The 16,439-nt window shown below is 36.6% G+C and overlaps 1 protein-coding gene across 1 annotated transcript in view; it reads right to left on the bottom strand.

The window, feature by feature from the left end:
• Khdrbs2 (KH RNA binding domain containing, signal transduction associated 2) overlaps positions 1-16,439 on the bottom strand; it is a 461,510-nt gene that overhangs the window by 44,528 nt on the left and 400,543 nt on the right. The window contains exon 7 of the mRNA XM_051153015.1: positions 2,422-2,504. Coding sequence (XP_051008972.1) covers positions 2,422-2,504 — 83 coding nt within the window. The remainder of the gene's footprint in view (positions 1-2,421; positions 2,505-16,439) is intronic.

Raw genomic sequence — 16,439 nt, 5'->3', positions numbered from 1 at the left:
ATAGAAATCTTAAGACAAAAGATATTGCTGTAAGACTTGGAAGGAAGAAAGAAAGAAAGAAAGAATGAATGAAAGGAAAGAAAGAAAATAAAGTAACGCTTCCAGAGGAAAACAAAGATATTCACTTCATGACCCCAGCACAGGTAATGAGTTTTGGAGTACAGCTCCAAAGTTAATAGAAAAATAATTCAAGAACTGGTGAACAGGATTCTGTCAAATAAAAACTTTTTTTTTTTTTTTTTGGTATGACATATGGATATAATCCTAAGAGCAAAAGAGACTTCCTATTGCATGGCAGAATATCTTTGCCACCTACTCATCTGACAGATAACCGATACCCAGACGAGACCAAATAGTCAAAATATAAATAATCCAAGAAAAAATATATACGTGATTTTAATAAATACTTCTTAGAAAAGGGGTAATAAGCATAAATAACCAATAAATATAAGAAAGAGAGCCCTCCATATTCTTAGCCATCAGGGAAATGGCAATCAATATTACGCTGGAAGTCCATGGTACACCAGTGAGAATAAAAATATCCAAAAAAAAAAAAAAAAAAAACCCAAAACCAAAACATCCTAGCAAGGTTGTAGAGCAAAGGGCATCTATAAGCATGGTTGGAAGAAATTGAAAATAGTACTGAATATTGTATAGTAAACCCTCAGAGTCTAAAAACACACCTGCCATATATGCTAACCATACTGCAGCTAGATACATCTGCAAAGCAAATAAAATCAACATGTGAAAGCGATACCTGGATGCTCATGGGGGCTGTGGGTGGGCTTATTTTCAGTGGTTATGAGATGGCTTCTGCCTATGTGTACATCTACAAAAGAATGGATGGGTGTGCTGTATAGTTTTGTGTTAATTTGACACAAGCTAATGTCATCTGTAAGTAGAGAACCTCAGTTGGGAAAATACCGCCATAAGATGAGGCTGTAGGTAATTTTGTTAATTGGTGATTGATGAGGGAGGGCCCAGTTTATTGTGGGTGAGGCCTCTCCGGGGCAGGCGGTCCTGGATTTCGTAACAAAGTCAGTTGAGCAATGCAGGAGAGCAAGCCAGTAGGTAGCACACATGCCCCACCCCATGGCCTCAGTTTCAGCTCCTGCCTCCAAGCTACAGCCTAGATTGAGTTCTTGTCAAGCTGACTTCCTTCTTTGATGGACTATGGTGTGGAAGTAAAAGCCAAATAAACCCTTTCCTCTCCAACTTGCTTTTGGTCATGGTGTTTTATCATATCAATAGTAACCCTGACTAGGACAATAGGTTAAAAAAAAGTATGTATATATACATATACACCAGCGTCTTCTTTATTACAAAAAGGGATAAAATCCTGCCACATGTATGAAATCAAATGAAAATGGAGATTACCATATCAAGTGAAATAAGCCAGACTCAAAGACACATATTGCCCATTTTCTGGTAACTGTAGAAACTGAACTAACAGGGAAAAGGCCCTGACATTGGAAGAGGGTCTATTGGGTCTTAGGAATTGACCAGAAAAAGAGAAAGTGAAGCTAAGGAGGGCAGAAAGCAAAACCAGAAATTGACATCAGTGGAAATGCTACAGTGAACCTTATTAATGTGTTAATATTCATGAAAAAGAAAACAGGCTGCTGTGTTGTTCTGTATATGACATCGTAGAAAGGGCAAGTGTTCAGCAACAAAAATCAAATTGTGAATTCCACAGTGTGTGAAAGAAAAAAGAAACATTGATAATAAAAACTATCATTACAAAGACAAACTTTTGGGCCCAATAGAATTGTCTACATATTTGTTGTCGATGGAGCTGGTTGCACTGCAGCTGACATTTGAGAACCTCTTACAAGAAAGCTTATCATTTGTAAGCAATATCTCAATAAATCTGACTTCTAGGTAGGACAACTTCATTGACATTACTAATTCTGTGTCAATGTAAAGAGATATTCAACAACTTAAAGATACTGATGAGAAAGAAGAGTTGTTGTTTCTTAAATTTCAGGAAATATTTTTCAGTTGCCTATTCCCATCTTCTCAATAGCTTTCCCTTGTGATCTGCTTTACAAATAAAGAATTACAGATTTGTAAAATATGCACACTGAACAAGTGCCTGCTTTTTAAATTAAATTACAAGTTAACTAAAATAATTTCTGCAAATAGTGGTGCTTCATTAAGTATAACATTTTTTAATGACTTCTTTGGATAATAATCACCCTGTCTCAAGTTACACACTACTGTTTCCCTGTTTGCAGTTACTTGTTAGAGCTACTGTATTTACCTCTTTGAGTCTTGTAAGCTATTTAATAGTTTAGCAAAGTAATGGAGATTATGACAACTGCTTGAAACCTTAACACAGTGTAACTATAATTCACACGCATTATACAAAATAGAGCATAGATAACACCTGGAAATGTGATTAGCCAGCAAATGCCTTACCTTTGTGTTGGGGTCACATAGCTATTATCATAAGCCTCATAGGTCTGGTCATCATAGTCACCCCCATAGCCATCATCATACCCCTGAAATATAAAGAAAAACAAGAATTTTTACAGATCAGATTGTTTTTATTTATTTTATTTTTATTTATTTATTTATTTTATTTTTATTTATTTATTTAAAAAAGAATTTATGTCACCATAAGCATATATATTTTCCCATATATATACATATACACATAAAATTTATAAAACAATACATATATAGAGAAAAGATTTATTACTTGTTAATTAAACTCTCAGTCTACCAAAAGCACAGAAATGCCTCTTGTTACATCCATTATATATACATATATATATATGTATATAATATATATATATATATGTGTGTGTGTGTGTGTGTGTGTGTGTGTGTGTGTGTGTGTGTGTGTGTGTGTGTGTATATATTAAACACCAGTTAAGAAAATATAATAAGAAAATGTAATTCTTCCATTTCAAAGTATGTGTAGGAGGTATAAAAAGATAGCTCTTCTTGAAGAGGACTCTGTGTTCAGGCCCTAGCATCCACATTGGGTGTAACCCCGGTTCCAGGGGCTCTGGCACCCTCTTCTGGCCTCATGTGCACATACCCACCCACACAGATATGTATACATAAACAATATTACAATTAATATATCCATGGAAAATAAATTATGAATATCTAGGAACACTAGTCTAATAGTGGCAGGCCTACTCAAGAGTATTGTTTTCTCCTAATAACCATCATTACTAATACAGAAAACATAAAGTACAGGGTCCTTAAATTGTGATCAAGTTTTAGGGGTAGGGAGTAGATTCACTATTGAAAAGGTAAGTAAATAAATGAACAATCAAATAAAAGGAAAGAGAAAAGAGAGAGTGTGATTAAAGTACTTTTAGTTTGTTATAAACTTTATTGGTTTTAAATCTTGTAAGCAATGTTGTGTGCCAAGTTTGGTTAAATTACACTGACAAAATGATTGGACATTTGTCATTCTAGAGTGTGCAAGCAAGCTAGCAATTACATGTTGCAGCTATCAATCACTCTGTGAGTGATTCAGTTTTATTTCCCTCTGTGCTCATTGACGCTAACCCCTATCCATTCATCTTGACTACTCCCAGGTCTGCCTCTAGGTCTTCGCTGGAGCAATTTTCTCCCTGAAACACACTTGCACCCTTCCTTACCAGTTCATACTTTCACTTCACTCTGGAGCCTTACAAATTTCTTTTGTCTTATCCCAGAAATTAAAAGTGAAAATTGTTAAATTCTTATGCTCATCTTGAATAAAATTTTGAAACCAAATAATCTGAAAGCTAGTATTTTATCACTTAAGGATTTGTTTTTAATTTTTGAAAGTTTCCTTTTTTTCCTTTCTTCCATGTAGTTGTTTTTATTTGATGTTGTTATTTATACATAATACATTCTGAGTCTAAACTCTGTGCCTGCATTTGTCCCATTCATGGATGCCATCATAGTTTTGTGTGAAATATGAAAGAGTTCTTCCATGTAATTTTTTAAGTATTCTAATTTATCTACCTTTTAATAAAAAAAAATGACTATTCCAATGTTATCATCCAAGTAACACTCATGAAATAAATCTTGCAGTTAAAATAATTTATGGTAAAATAAAGAATTTATACATAAGTTATTCCAAAAACACTAAAGGATTTATGTCAACAAGGTGGTCGGAGATACTTTTCTGGTTTTATTTCCAATGAGCCATTCTCTTTCAGCCCTTTCCTATAGCATTCATTGCCCTCTGGTTCACATAGATGGGCTACTAGATCTGAAGGTGGATGAGTTCTCCTAATTCTTTTTGCAGCCACCACTGGCCCCAAATTCACAGTAATCCCTCTTGCTCTACATCCGCCATACCTGCCTCCTAAGACCTCCTTACACCATTCCTTTATAAGAGATTCACCTTCTTCTGGATTACACCTTGTTGTTTAAATATTTTCTCAATAATTTCTACTATACAGGATACTTGAGAGATTTTATTTCTTTCCACTATTTCCTTTATATCCCATTTCCTCCCTAAAGTAGCTTTTTTAGGGGCAGAAGATGAAAAAATTAAATTGCGAAAAAAGGTAAAATGATAACACAATAGAAACTCACTCATTTTTTACCTACTAATCTGCAAATTGCTGGCATCTTACCCATTTGTATTATTATATGTTATATACACATTATATGATATTGTATATTATATATACATATTAAAGCCATTTACAAATCAATTATTGAAACATAGGTAAACTCTAATATCAATAACAGTCATAATCTAATAGTAGTTTTACATGATTTTCTAAGAGAAAACATAGTTTGTTGTTTTTAAATAACAAATATTCTTTAGAAAATATTAGCTTAAAATTTAGAGACAACAGTTTTTACTGCTTTCAAGATTATTCATATAGTTTCTGATATATAATAAAATATGATAACATTTTAGTTTTTGACTCCTTAGAATTCTTTGTGTTCATATATTGTTGATGAAGGTCAGTGTGCTGGTTTGAATTAGAATGGTTCCCCCCATAGGCTCATAGATTTGAATGCTTAGTCACCAGACATTGACACTATGTGAAAGGATTAGGAGGTGGGTCCTTGTTGGAGGAAGCACATCACTGGTGGTGGGCTCTGAGATTTCAAAAGCCCAAGCTTGACTCAGTATCTGTCTCATTCTGCTGCCTGCAGATCCAGATGTACAATTCTCAGCTATTTCTCCAGCCCATGTCTGTCTGCATGACATCAGGCTCCCCATCCCAGTGCCAATGACTAACCTTCTGAAAGTGTAAGCCAGTCCCAATTAAACGCTTTCCTTTCTAAGTGTTGCCTTGGTCATGGTGTCTCTTCATGGCACTAGAACACTAAAATGGTCAATGAAGCATGTTCCTTGGTATGCTAACAAAAAAATTTAAAAATAATTTGCCATTAAAATGTTTTAACTTCTGATTTAATGATTTCTGCTTCTACTATTGCATGTCGATGTTGAGGATTTCTGTTGCTTCTGTATGATAAAGATTTGATTTTCTTTCCCTTTCTTGATGCTTTCCCAGTTGTTGGTGGCCTTTCTCTTTGTGGCTGTTCTGTATTAGGTTTTGGTTAACATGTATTAACTGTCTGTGTTACTGACATCTAGGGCCATAGTTATACAGATGCCCTCAACACACACAGCTCAAAGGCAGCCTCCCTGTACCCACCTTTCCTAACCCTGCCTATCCGCTGTGTGTGAAAAAGGAGTGCACAATCAGGTAGGTTTTCTTTTTTTCTTCACTACATGAGATTATGTGCAGCATTTGTTTCTCTGTGCTGACTTATTTAAGTTAATATCTTCCAATTACACCCACTTTCCTGCAAGTGGTAAGTTTCCATTCTTATTGGTAGTAGCTGAGTAGCAGTGCCCTATACACAGGCCTCTAAAATTTCATCATAGTCTGCTTTTGCAGGTTTCTGTTCCATTGTTCTGGCTTCACAAATAGTTCTCTTACTCTCTAGAGCTATGGGGGGTGGGGAAAGAAGGCAGGACTGGGTCGTGAGGGGATGGGGGCTGGCATTAACTGTAAAGTCATTCCATTTTAAAAACTCTAGAGGTTTACCTCCTTTAAGGTAAAGGCCTCCTAATACAGTTTGTGTTGTAGGTTAGCACTGTAATGTGTCGTTTCATCTCATGTAGTTCTTGTCATTTCATTTTTACTTGATGAGGAGTTCTTCATCTTTATTGTTCACATGGGACATTTCACCTCAGTTACACACGTGAGTGAGTTACTAGCAGGGTGTGGAGAAGACTCCCACGGTGCAGATAGAGTTTAAGCAGGCTGTTCTCAGCTGAGGAATCACCTTTCCTCTTTGGTGGACAACAGTTCCTAGTCCAGGTGGATTTTCTAAGAGCTGTCATCGATAGAGCAACCCTGAACATTATCCATCGAACTCACCACGGTGGCTAACCAGAAGACTGGTTTGAGCCACTACAGGTCTCAAAAGATTTGAATATCTAGTGTCTGTGTTCTTGACCCACCACCGAATCTTAGAAAAACCATGTAGATGGACTCCTTTTCCCTTCTAATTCTGGACTTTTATACTCTAGCTTTGAATAGAAAGAAGGGGCTGAGACCAATTCTGATATTTGTATCTTACATATTAAAACTGGAAGCATCTATGTTGGGCTAATATCTGCGTATAAGTGATTATATTCCATGTGTGTCTTTCTGGGTCTGGGTTACCTCCCTTGGGATGACCATTTCTAGTTCCATCCATCCATTTGCTTGCAAATTTCAAGATTTCCTTGTTTTTAATAGCTGAGTAATATTCCATTGTGTAAATGTACCACAGTTTCTTTATCCATCCTTATGTTGAGGGACATCTAGGTTGTTTCCAGATCTGGTTATTATGAATAAAACTACTATAAACATAATTGAGCAAATGGAGAGATTCCACCCAGTGGAACCTGGAAGCACATAGCTGAGGCAGGAGTCAGTGTAAGGTCCTATTTTTATGGCTCCAATACCCTTCCCTGTCTCTATCTGTTGAAATTCTGCTGAATCCTCAAGGTCATATCATATGATGCTTCTTCAAGAAGTACTTTTTGAAATTACTCTGAGTTACTATAAATTGTTATTTGCTGTAACTGGCACCTACAGTGTCTACACATACTATTTTTCATTTTTATATATTTTTCAGGTTCTAGTGTTTTGGTTCCTAAAAAAAAAAAAAAAAGGAATATACCAGTTAATGACTTGTTTAGCTTGTGGTAGTCACTATAGTATATTCCATGGAGTAGTCATCTGATTAATCTATATTGAGTTGCTAATGTAGCATAAAGAATATTCTTTTACAGGGTAGATACGATTTGGTTCAAATCAATCACAACGCAAAGAAAAAATACTCCAGGTGGCCAGCTCTAGCAGTACTTGCCCATCTTTCAAGAATAATATGGCAAGTTGGTCTGGTGAGAGTACAGCATTTTAATTCCTCCTGCACATCTTTACGTGGGAGAAATCTTACACTGAAAATTCTGAGACTAGATGGCTTCCCTCTTAGTCCACAATTTTATAAAGGGCAAGGATCAATTCTTCTTTGTAATTAGTTACTAATGAAGAAAATATAAGTGTTTATGTGTTTGTGTGTGTGTGTGTGTGTGTACACATTTTTGTTTTCTAATATTTGGCCTATTTTTAAAAACAAATTTAAGTAGAAAGTTTATATAAGCATGAATATTCATGAATGTGTACATATGTAAATGTTTAAAATAAACAGTTCTGTATAGCAGCAAATGCCACTAATTAGTCAACAGTCACAGAAAACATGTTTGCCAACATTTCAGTCTAAGCATTCAAAACAAAGCCTTATATTAATCACAGGTCAATCCTCCTTGAATAAACCTGGCTTTGTAAAGAAGATGGAATAAGATAAGAATGTTCTAGAAATTAGGCAGGGAGATGTGTTATAGCACAACCCAAAGAGTGACCACTTGAGGTTCATCCTGCTTCATTTGACAGTTCCTACATAGATTGCCAATGCAGGTATACCACCATGTTTTTTCTATACTGTACCTCAATCTCTACGCTGTTAAAATGGTATCAGCTACCATATAATCTCATTGTAGGAATTTAATCACACTGAAGCTGTAAAACACACCATGCCCAACATATGGTTGTTCAGGAGCTTTTTCTTGTCATGGTCGTAGAAGCTGGATTGGAAGAACATTTTGAATAATTTAGAGAGCATGTGGAATATGAGAGGGCAGGCAGAAAACAAACAGGAAGAGAACCAGAAAATTCTGATCTATGTAGAAAATATAACCAGAGTTAGCTCTCTGCCATTGTTTTCTTGGACATTTGTAATAGGGACTAAGAATGTAGCTTGGTTTAGCCTCATGCATTAACTCATTCCATCGATAATTGTTGAGCATCCATTGCATTCTAGGGGCTCCTCTAGAAACTCGCCTTTAGGAGCTACAGGCTTTTCAAAAAAATTGCTACAAGAAGAGGATTCCTGTAGAGCCACCCATTGGAGCCCACAAAACATAAACCTAGTGCATCATTGAAGAAAACTGATGCTTCCTCCCATCAGACTTCATATACCAATAGCTTTCCACCTGGGACGGGACTTTTTGAGACTTCTCCATCAGTGCCGGAATTTTGGCTGACTTGAGCTGAAATTTGGGAGCCATGTGACAGAGGGAATGTTTGAGCAGAGTTAGAGAAAGGACTGGGATTCGATTTGATCAAAACACATTGTATATACTCATGGAATTTTCAGTGGAATTCTCAGAAAACAAAAGGGAACCCAGAAGAATCATATGTGAAAAGATGCCATAAAAGCATGTAGCTACACAAAGGAAGTGGGATACTTCATCTGGCCCTTTTCCAGAAAGAACTGCTGTTTGCTTTTCTGAGCCTGCAGAGAAGATGCGGACAGTAAAGTCCCAGTGTTAAAGGACACACAGTGAGAAATCAGAGAAGGGTTAAAGCAACTGGCTAGCAATGTGAGTTACATCAGTGAAGCGCCCTTCCCGTCAGCATGCAGCAATTAAAGTCATTGGCTAGAAGAGATTCTTGCTTCAGTTTTCTCCTGTTTCCTTAAAGAAAACACCATTCTATTCTAACCTGTGAGTGCATTGCGTATAACAACCCACTTTATTGTAGAGGCTGAAAATAGTACTGAAGATGGCCAAGTCTTTAAGTGGTGTTTGCAAAAATACACAATGTCTCAGCAAAAGAAAAATGTCTGTAATAAGCTCCTTCTTCTGTTCATAGACGTATGATCTTCCTACAAGGGGCTATGACTTATTTCTTTGTGAGATATGGCAAGAAAGAACATAGTTTCTAAAATATATATATTTGAAATGTAGGAAGTATGTACTAGAGAGATAGTGCTTACCTGCTACCAATATACAGGTAGTAATTGAACTAAGCCTGTCTATGCAGTGTCTATGGAGAAGAAAGGCGCAATTCAAGGAAAATCATCAGCTGAAACACACACAATCATACTGTATAGAAGAAGACAGCATTCCACTGCAGTCTACCATCTTTAATATGTGAATTTGTTTGTTTCATTTTTAGCACAGACCAATGGGAATTTCTTGCTATATTCTTACGGCCATTATTACCTCAGAGACAAAAAGGTTTACTGACATGGAAACATAAACAGTATATTAAATAACCTTTAGAGCTGGGGAGGTGGTTTAGAGGCAGAGTAATTGCTTAGCATAAGCAAGGACCTGGGTTCAGTCCTCACCAGTGAAAATAAAATAAGTAGCCACCAGAAATAGAGGTTTTCTTTTCAAAATTTGTGTGTGTGTATGTAAGTGTGTGTGTATGTGTGTGTGTGTGTGTGTGAGAGAGAGAGAGAGAGAGAGAGACAGAGAGACAGAGAGACAGAGAGAGAGAGAGAGAGAGAGAGAGAGAGAGAGAGAGAGAGAGAGAGAGAGAGAGAGAGAGAGAGAGAGAGAGAATCAAAGAGACAGAGAGACAGAGAGAGAGAGGGAATCTAGTCTCTTGGGAACATCACAGGACCCCGCTCTGCTTTTACCATCATGTGAGATCTGTAGATTGAGATCTGAGATTGACAGTCAGCCTTTAATAGCAAGTGACTTTATCAGTTGAGCCTTCTCACCAAGAATTTGAGGTTTTTAATCACTACATATTTAAAGAGTTTTTGAAATTTGAAGATTTCTTGTCACTTAGGACAAGAATGTCCGAAAGATGGAGGAAACTTGGCTTGAATTAGAGAGGAGAAACAAGTCCCAATGTGCCTTTTATGGTGAATGCAGATAACAATAAAGCAGGAACATTTCAAAAAAGAGGAAGAAAAAGGATTGACATGTTTTACCACAGATAAATGATCAATGTTGGACAGAACAAACATTCATTCAATTGAATATTATGAAAAAGTCACTGAATCACAAGCTCACATGGGACTTGGGGGACAGATCAGTGTGAAGCATTGTCAAGCATGCATGAGGCCATGAGCTTAGCACTACAAAACATAAAAATTACATATTAGTACATAAATGTGTGCAACTTTTGTGTCAATTAGACATAAGTAAAAACAGAACAAAGAATTCTCAGAGAAAACACCTTAAAATGACTCTCAGCATGTATTTTGGAAAATGAGTGTCTCAAAATTTGTCACAGACAGTGCATCAAACCTTTATTTGCTGATTCTTCCTATTTCAAAAGTTACATTGGGGCATAGGAAGCAGCAAACGTTGTTGATCCAGTGGTCAAATGTTGGCAGTTTCTGGAAGTACACTGTGACACTAATAATAAAATATACAGATCTGAAAATTTTTAATCTAAAGGAAAGAGAAAAATGTCTTGAAAGACTAGGTACTCATATAATATAATACCTTACCAAAAATCATTTGGACTTTCAGGTACATTTATTTTCATTTCATGAATATGTGCGTGGGTATTGAGTATATAAATGTAGACCATGTGGACAGGTGCCTGTGGAGGCCAGAGGAGGATGATAGACTAGAGATGGAGTTGCATGTGGTCCTGAGCTGTTTGACATGGTTGATGAGAACTGAACTTAGGGCCTATGCTAGAGTGGTGTATGCTTTTAACTCATGAGCTAGCTTTCCAGGCCCCTCAATTGGAAACTTAATTCACATGCAATATCATATTGGCTTTGCTATCAATTTATATTTTAAATTAGAAGAAACATAGGTGACAGATTATTTGGTCACCATCCTTATTTCAGGTTTTACATTATGGAAAAGTCAATGGATATTAAAACAGAACAAATAAAAACACTGAGTAATTTCTAGAGCAAGGAAGAGAAAAAGAAAACAAACGCCAACAATCAATAATAATAAAAACCATGAAACATTCTAGAATTTAGTAATTTAATTATCAGGGACAGAATCATAAACCTGTCACAAACATTAAAATGCTAGGCACTAGAGCAGTTTGTAAATGGTGACCTTTAATATCATTAATGTAATTAGCCAGTCAAATGGGAACTTGACATTTATTAGTTAAGTGTGGCTAACTTAAATGCATGTTCCGTTCTTAGCTTAATGATTTAAATGATAAAATGCACAGACTGCCTACTTTGTGTATGACCCCTTCTTACTTGAAATAGTCATGCAATAGCTCTAATTGTAAGATATACATAAAATTTAATAAAAGAAAACATAAAATACCAATACTTTACAGTTACCACTCCCTTAATATATAAGTCCTCGATGTTTATGACCAGTACACCTTGACTTTGGGCATACACATCTAAATATTCCCTTTCTTAAATATTATATATCCCTAGGTATGTTTATCACACATTTTGTTCTTGACATAACACAGATATGTTTCTGTAAAGTAGATGTGATTCTAATGGCATCTTCCAATGATTTTTATATAGAAAAATGTAGCTTCCAGTTAGTATAATGGCTAACAATGTCTGCATAGCTCTCTGATGTGTAGCTTTTGTTACTAATGAAGCCAGTGAGATTTCTCACTTTGAGAAGTCATCATGTGCTGAAAACCATCCCAAAACATAGGACATATCCACTAAGTGACTGCCAACAGTCTAGATCTTAGGAAATATTACTTAAATTGTTGGACTTTTTCTAAGAATTCGTTGAATGAGGCCCTAAATGAAGTGTTCTATGATATCACCAACTCTATGTAGAGTGTAGCTATGGAACCATCTTCCTGTATGTCTGTACACTCAATACAATGCTGCAGGGCACATGTTTCTGATATGCCTTTTTCAGAAACTAAACATTCCTAAATGCCACCGGAACACCCCTGACAGCCCAGCATACATTACCTAATGTTCTATTTTAACACACTAATCTCTGAGGATGCTATTACTAATTCATAAATCCACCAGATAAAATAAAAGAACAAACATCAAGAGGAACATATGGAAGTAGTTATATATATATTTAAACTTGAAGTGAAAAATAGTTCATTCAAATGGGCACATTTAAACTCACATACAACAAGCACAGAGAACACAGAGTAGAGAGAAATATAGAATGACAGATGACATGTGTTCTCACTTAAATTTGAGATTAAAGCAACTCAACTCACAGACAGAAAAAGAAGGGTAGTTACAGAGGGTAGAGGTTAGGGATGGCAGGAGCTTATTGTCATGGACTCCAAAGTCCTCAATGGAAGAACAGTGTCCTTTTCTTCCCCATTGTACAACATGGTGACAACAGTTGGGAGAATGTCATGATCTCACAGTTCCCAAGATCAGATTTTAACTGATCTTACTTTTAAAAGCTCAGTATTTGAGTTGACAGCTAGCTGACCTTATTTTAAAATTATTTTAAATTCTATTCATGAATCATATTACTTTGTATATTACAAATTTATACAAAATACCCAAATGTATTGTAAAAAGCAGCCTTTTGTCCTCAAGAGGTTGCATAGATTTATAGGAATATTTCAAGAGTTTTGCAAGTTATCCATCCTAATGCTACTTTGTGGATGGTAGCACACAGCACGGACTCCTGGATTAGAAAAGGGGACTTTACTATTCACAGCAAGAGATCTATAGTAAGGGTGCATAATCATGTGTGTTACAACCATTTGTGTCCCTGTCCCAGAGGGAAGGCAGCAAGGCAGCTGGCCAAGCTGAACGCCTTATAGGAGAAAAATAGTAAGATAAGAAAAATTTCAAAATTAGGCCCTTTAGGGGATGCTGCCTGCTTCTCAGTGTTGTTAGTGGCATAAATAGTCACAGACAATAGAACATGGAAGACCATGTAGAGTAACCACGGCCTGGTGTGTTTGGCATACCTAGTAAGAAAGTAGAGGGACAGGCGTAGCCTTGGGCAGCCTGTGTCGTACAAGAGTGAGGTCCTGCAACACTGAGGTAGTCACACTATTGAGAACAGGCAGAATGTTACACTGTGTCCATGTGTACTTGCCACCTGGAGAGTAGTTAGTAGATGACAGTAAATACTTTATGTTTATTTCACAATTATAATTTGACATATTTCTCCCCTTTCAGCAGCCCTTTTATCTCATAAATTCCTATAATAGTTTAGTGGTTACAGTGTCAACCATAACATATAGTCACCCAAATTCAGACGCATATCTTTTGTGAGGCTCTCCAGTTAATGCAGAATCTTTTTTTTTTTTTCCTCCTTCCGCTACGGCATACATTACTTACACCCACAAAACAAACAAATAGATGTTATTTTTAAAAAGGCACAAAGTCTTTTCTGAAATTTCAGACAATTTTTTAACATTTAAAAAAAGCTTAGTTTTAAAAGCGTATTTTTCCAAAAAGCAATTGCTATCTTGAGGAAAACAAATCCTTAGTGCAGAATCTTAATATATTCCCTCAAAATATTAATTTCAAGTCAGCTTCCTGTTATTGGAAATAATGAATGAAAATTAATTTTCAAAGTTGACCATGTTCCACATTCACCTAATTATTTTTGTTGATCAAACTATTTGTGACCTAGGTTTGCAAGTAGGTCATTCTTTTTTTTTTTTTTATTTATTTTTTATTAATTTATTCTTGTTACATCTCAATGTTTATCCCATCCCTTGTATCCTCCCATTCCTCCCCCCCCCATTTTCCCATTATTCCCCTCCCCTATGACTGTTCCTGAGGGGGATCACCTCCCCCTATATATTCTCATAGGGTATCAAGTCTCTTCTTGGCTACCTGCTGTCCTTCCTCTGAGTGCCACCAGGTCTCCCCCTCCAGGGGACATGGTCAAATGTGAGGCACCATAGTACGTGAGAAAGTCATATCACACTCTCCACTCAACTGTGGAGAATATTCTGACCATTGGCTAGATCTGGGAAGGGGTTTAAAGTTTACCTACTCAGCTATTAAGAACAAGGAATTCCCGAAATTTGTGGATAAATGGATTGAGCTAGAAATGATCATAATGAGTGAGTTAACCCAGAAGCAGAAAGAATCAAATGGTATATACTCACTTATATCTGCATACTAGCCCAAGGGGCATGTCCCACGAAAGCCTTCACTTACCAGGAAACTGGGACAGAGGGGAAGGCATCCTATTGGGACTCTAAATGAGAGACGAATGGGAGAATAGCAAAATAAAAGGATACAGAGGGTCCTAGAAAACCTACAAGTAGAACAATATGATAGGCAGATTTGGGCCCAGGGGTCCCGCTCAAACTAAGTAGGTCATTCTTAATCATTAGCACTTGTAGTAACTTTCCGTTAGTAATAAAAACTATATAATAAAAATGGCATCACAAACACTACATTAATAAAAATAATAAAATGGTAGATAGGGAATCTTTGTTAATTAGAGAGTGCTCTAAAATTATTATTAAAATTAAATCTCTTAGAACATTTTAGCTACTTTTCTCTATTACACAGAAATTGTAATGACATTGTATATGGTTTTTTTTTGAAAGATATCATTATCAGTAGGGTTTTTCTTGTCCCATTTTCAATAACCCTTTTAAACATGTTAGAAATCCAGCAGCAGTATGTTCAGTCCAGCTGACCAGTTGAACTCTGATCAGGACGATGCAAGTTTATAGTCATGTGGTGTTAGGTGTTAATGCTTTTATTTCAATATGGCAATGCTCCCTGAACTCTGTACTGCACTGTTCCTGCCTTAGAGCTTAGAAGTCAGTTGCATAAGTCTCTAAGGCCTAGTAGCTCACTCAGCTGCTAAAAGACAGGAAATTGCTAATGCTGTCAGAACTAGGGACAAGAAGAAGCTTTAGAAGACAACTCATGTTTTTCATTTGCAAGTACCAAAAGGTTAAAGATGAAGGCAAGGGCAAAGACACAAGTGAAGACCTTGTCATCACAGGAAATCAGGAAGCTGACACATGGAGAAGGCAGGCTGCTGCAAAGAGAAATATCACAGCAATTTCTTACAGTGATAGAGGCTACAGCTATGAGTAGGCTTTTAAAGGGTTATTACTATTTGGAAATTTTCATGTGTACATGGTGTCCTTGGAAGTGGGCTACAAAAGACATTTCCGTGCAAGGATATATTGTATATATTAAACATATTCCCCTTCCTGATCTGTTTTCTTCTTTCCCTTGTCTGTTAACTGCTTGTCTCTCTAGATTTCAGACAGTGTTGCTTCTACTTCCATATGATATGGACACATACATGTTTGTATCTCTGTACAGAGCCTAGAACTACAAACAAAAGAAAATAGGCACGTGTCTTTCTGAGACAGATTCCATTCCCTTATTACAACTATCTGGAGCCTCATTGATTTTGCTGTGAATGATATAACATCATTTCGTTATATGGCCCCAAATTCCGCTGCATATAAGCTCTATTTTCTTTATCCATGCCTCTGCTGTGAACAGTGTGATTTTATGGCTTAGCTGTTGTGAACAGTCCCCCAATAAACATTGATGTGTAGGTATAATCTGTAATACTTTGTGTCATTTGTGTAAAAACAGGGGAGTGGTACAGCTAACTTGGTCATGCAGCAGATCTGCATTTTAATACACATCTAAAATGAAGGGACGGCTCAGTAGGTAAAGTGCTTGGTACAGAAACATGAGAGCTTGTGTTTGGATCTCCAGCACTCACATAAAGTGCTAGCTGTGGTGGTGGGTGTGTCAGTGCAGAGAGGCTGCAGCTGGATTCCCTGGGGGCTCCAGGTGAGCTCCAGGTACACTGAGAAACCTTGCTCAAAAACAAAACAAAGCAAGGTCAAGAGTGAAATAGGAAGACTCTCAACTTTGACCTTTGTTTTTTGACACCAACATTCATGGGCATGCATACACAAAAACAACACACACACACATACACACACTAGAAAATATGGCAATATTTTTGCCATTCTTACTTTCACAGAATTGCTTTTGGATATTTGGGTTCTTTTGTGCTCCCATGTGAAGCGTGCAGGGCAAAGGTGGGTATTGGTTGTCTTCTTGTATCTTTCTACAACTTGTTCTTTTTCCGCTGTTGTTGTTTGTTTGCTTTTGTTTTTGGTGTTTTTTGTTTGTTTGTTTGTTTGTTTTTTGAGATTGGGTTTCTTCCTGAACCCAGAGGACATCCATTAGCTAGGCTGAAT

This window comes from Acomys russatus, chromosome 11, assembly GCF_903995435.1.
Source record: "Acomys russatus chromosome 11, mAcoRus1.1, whole genome shotgun sequence".
Lineage (NCBI taxonomy): Eukaryota > Metazoa > Chordata > Mammalia > Rodentia > Muridae > Acomys > Acomys russatus.
Note: the sequence above shows the minus strand (reverse complement) of the source record. Positions and strands in the feature narration are given on the sequence as shown.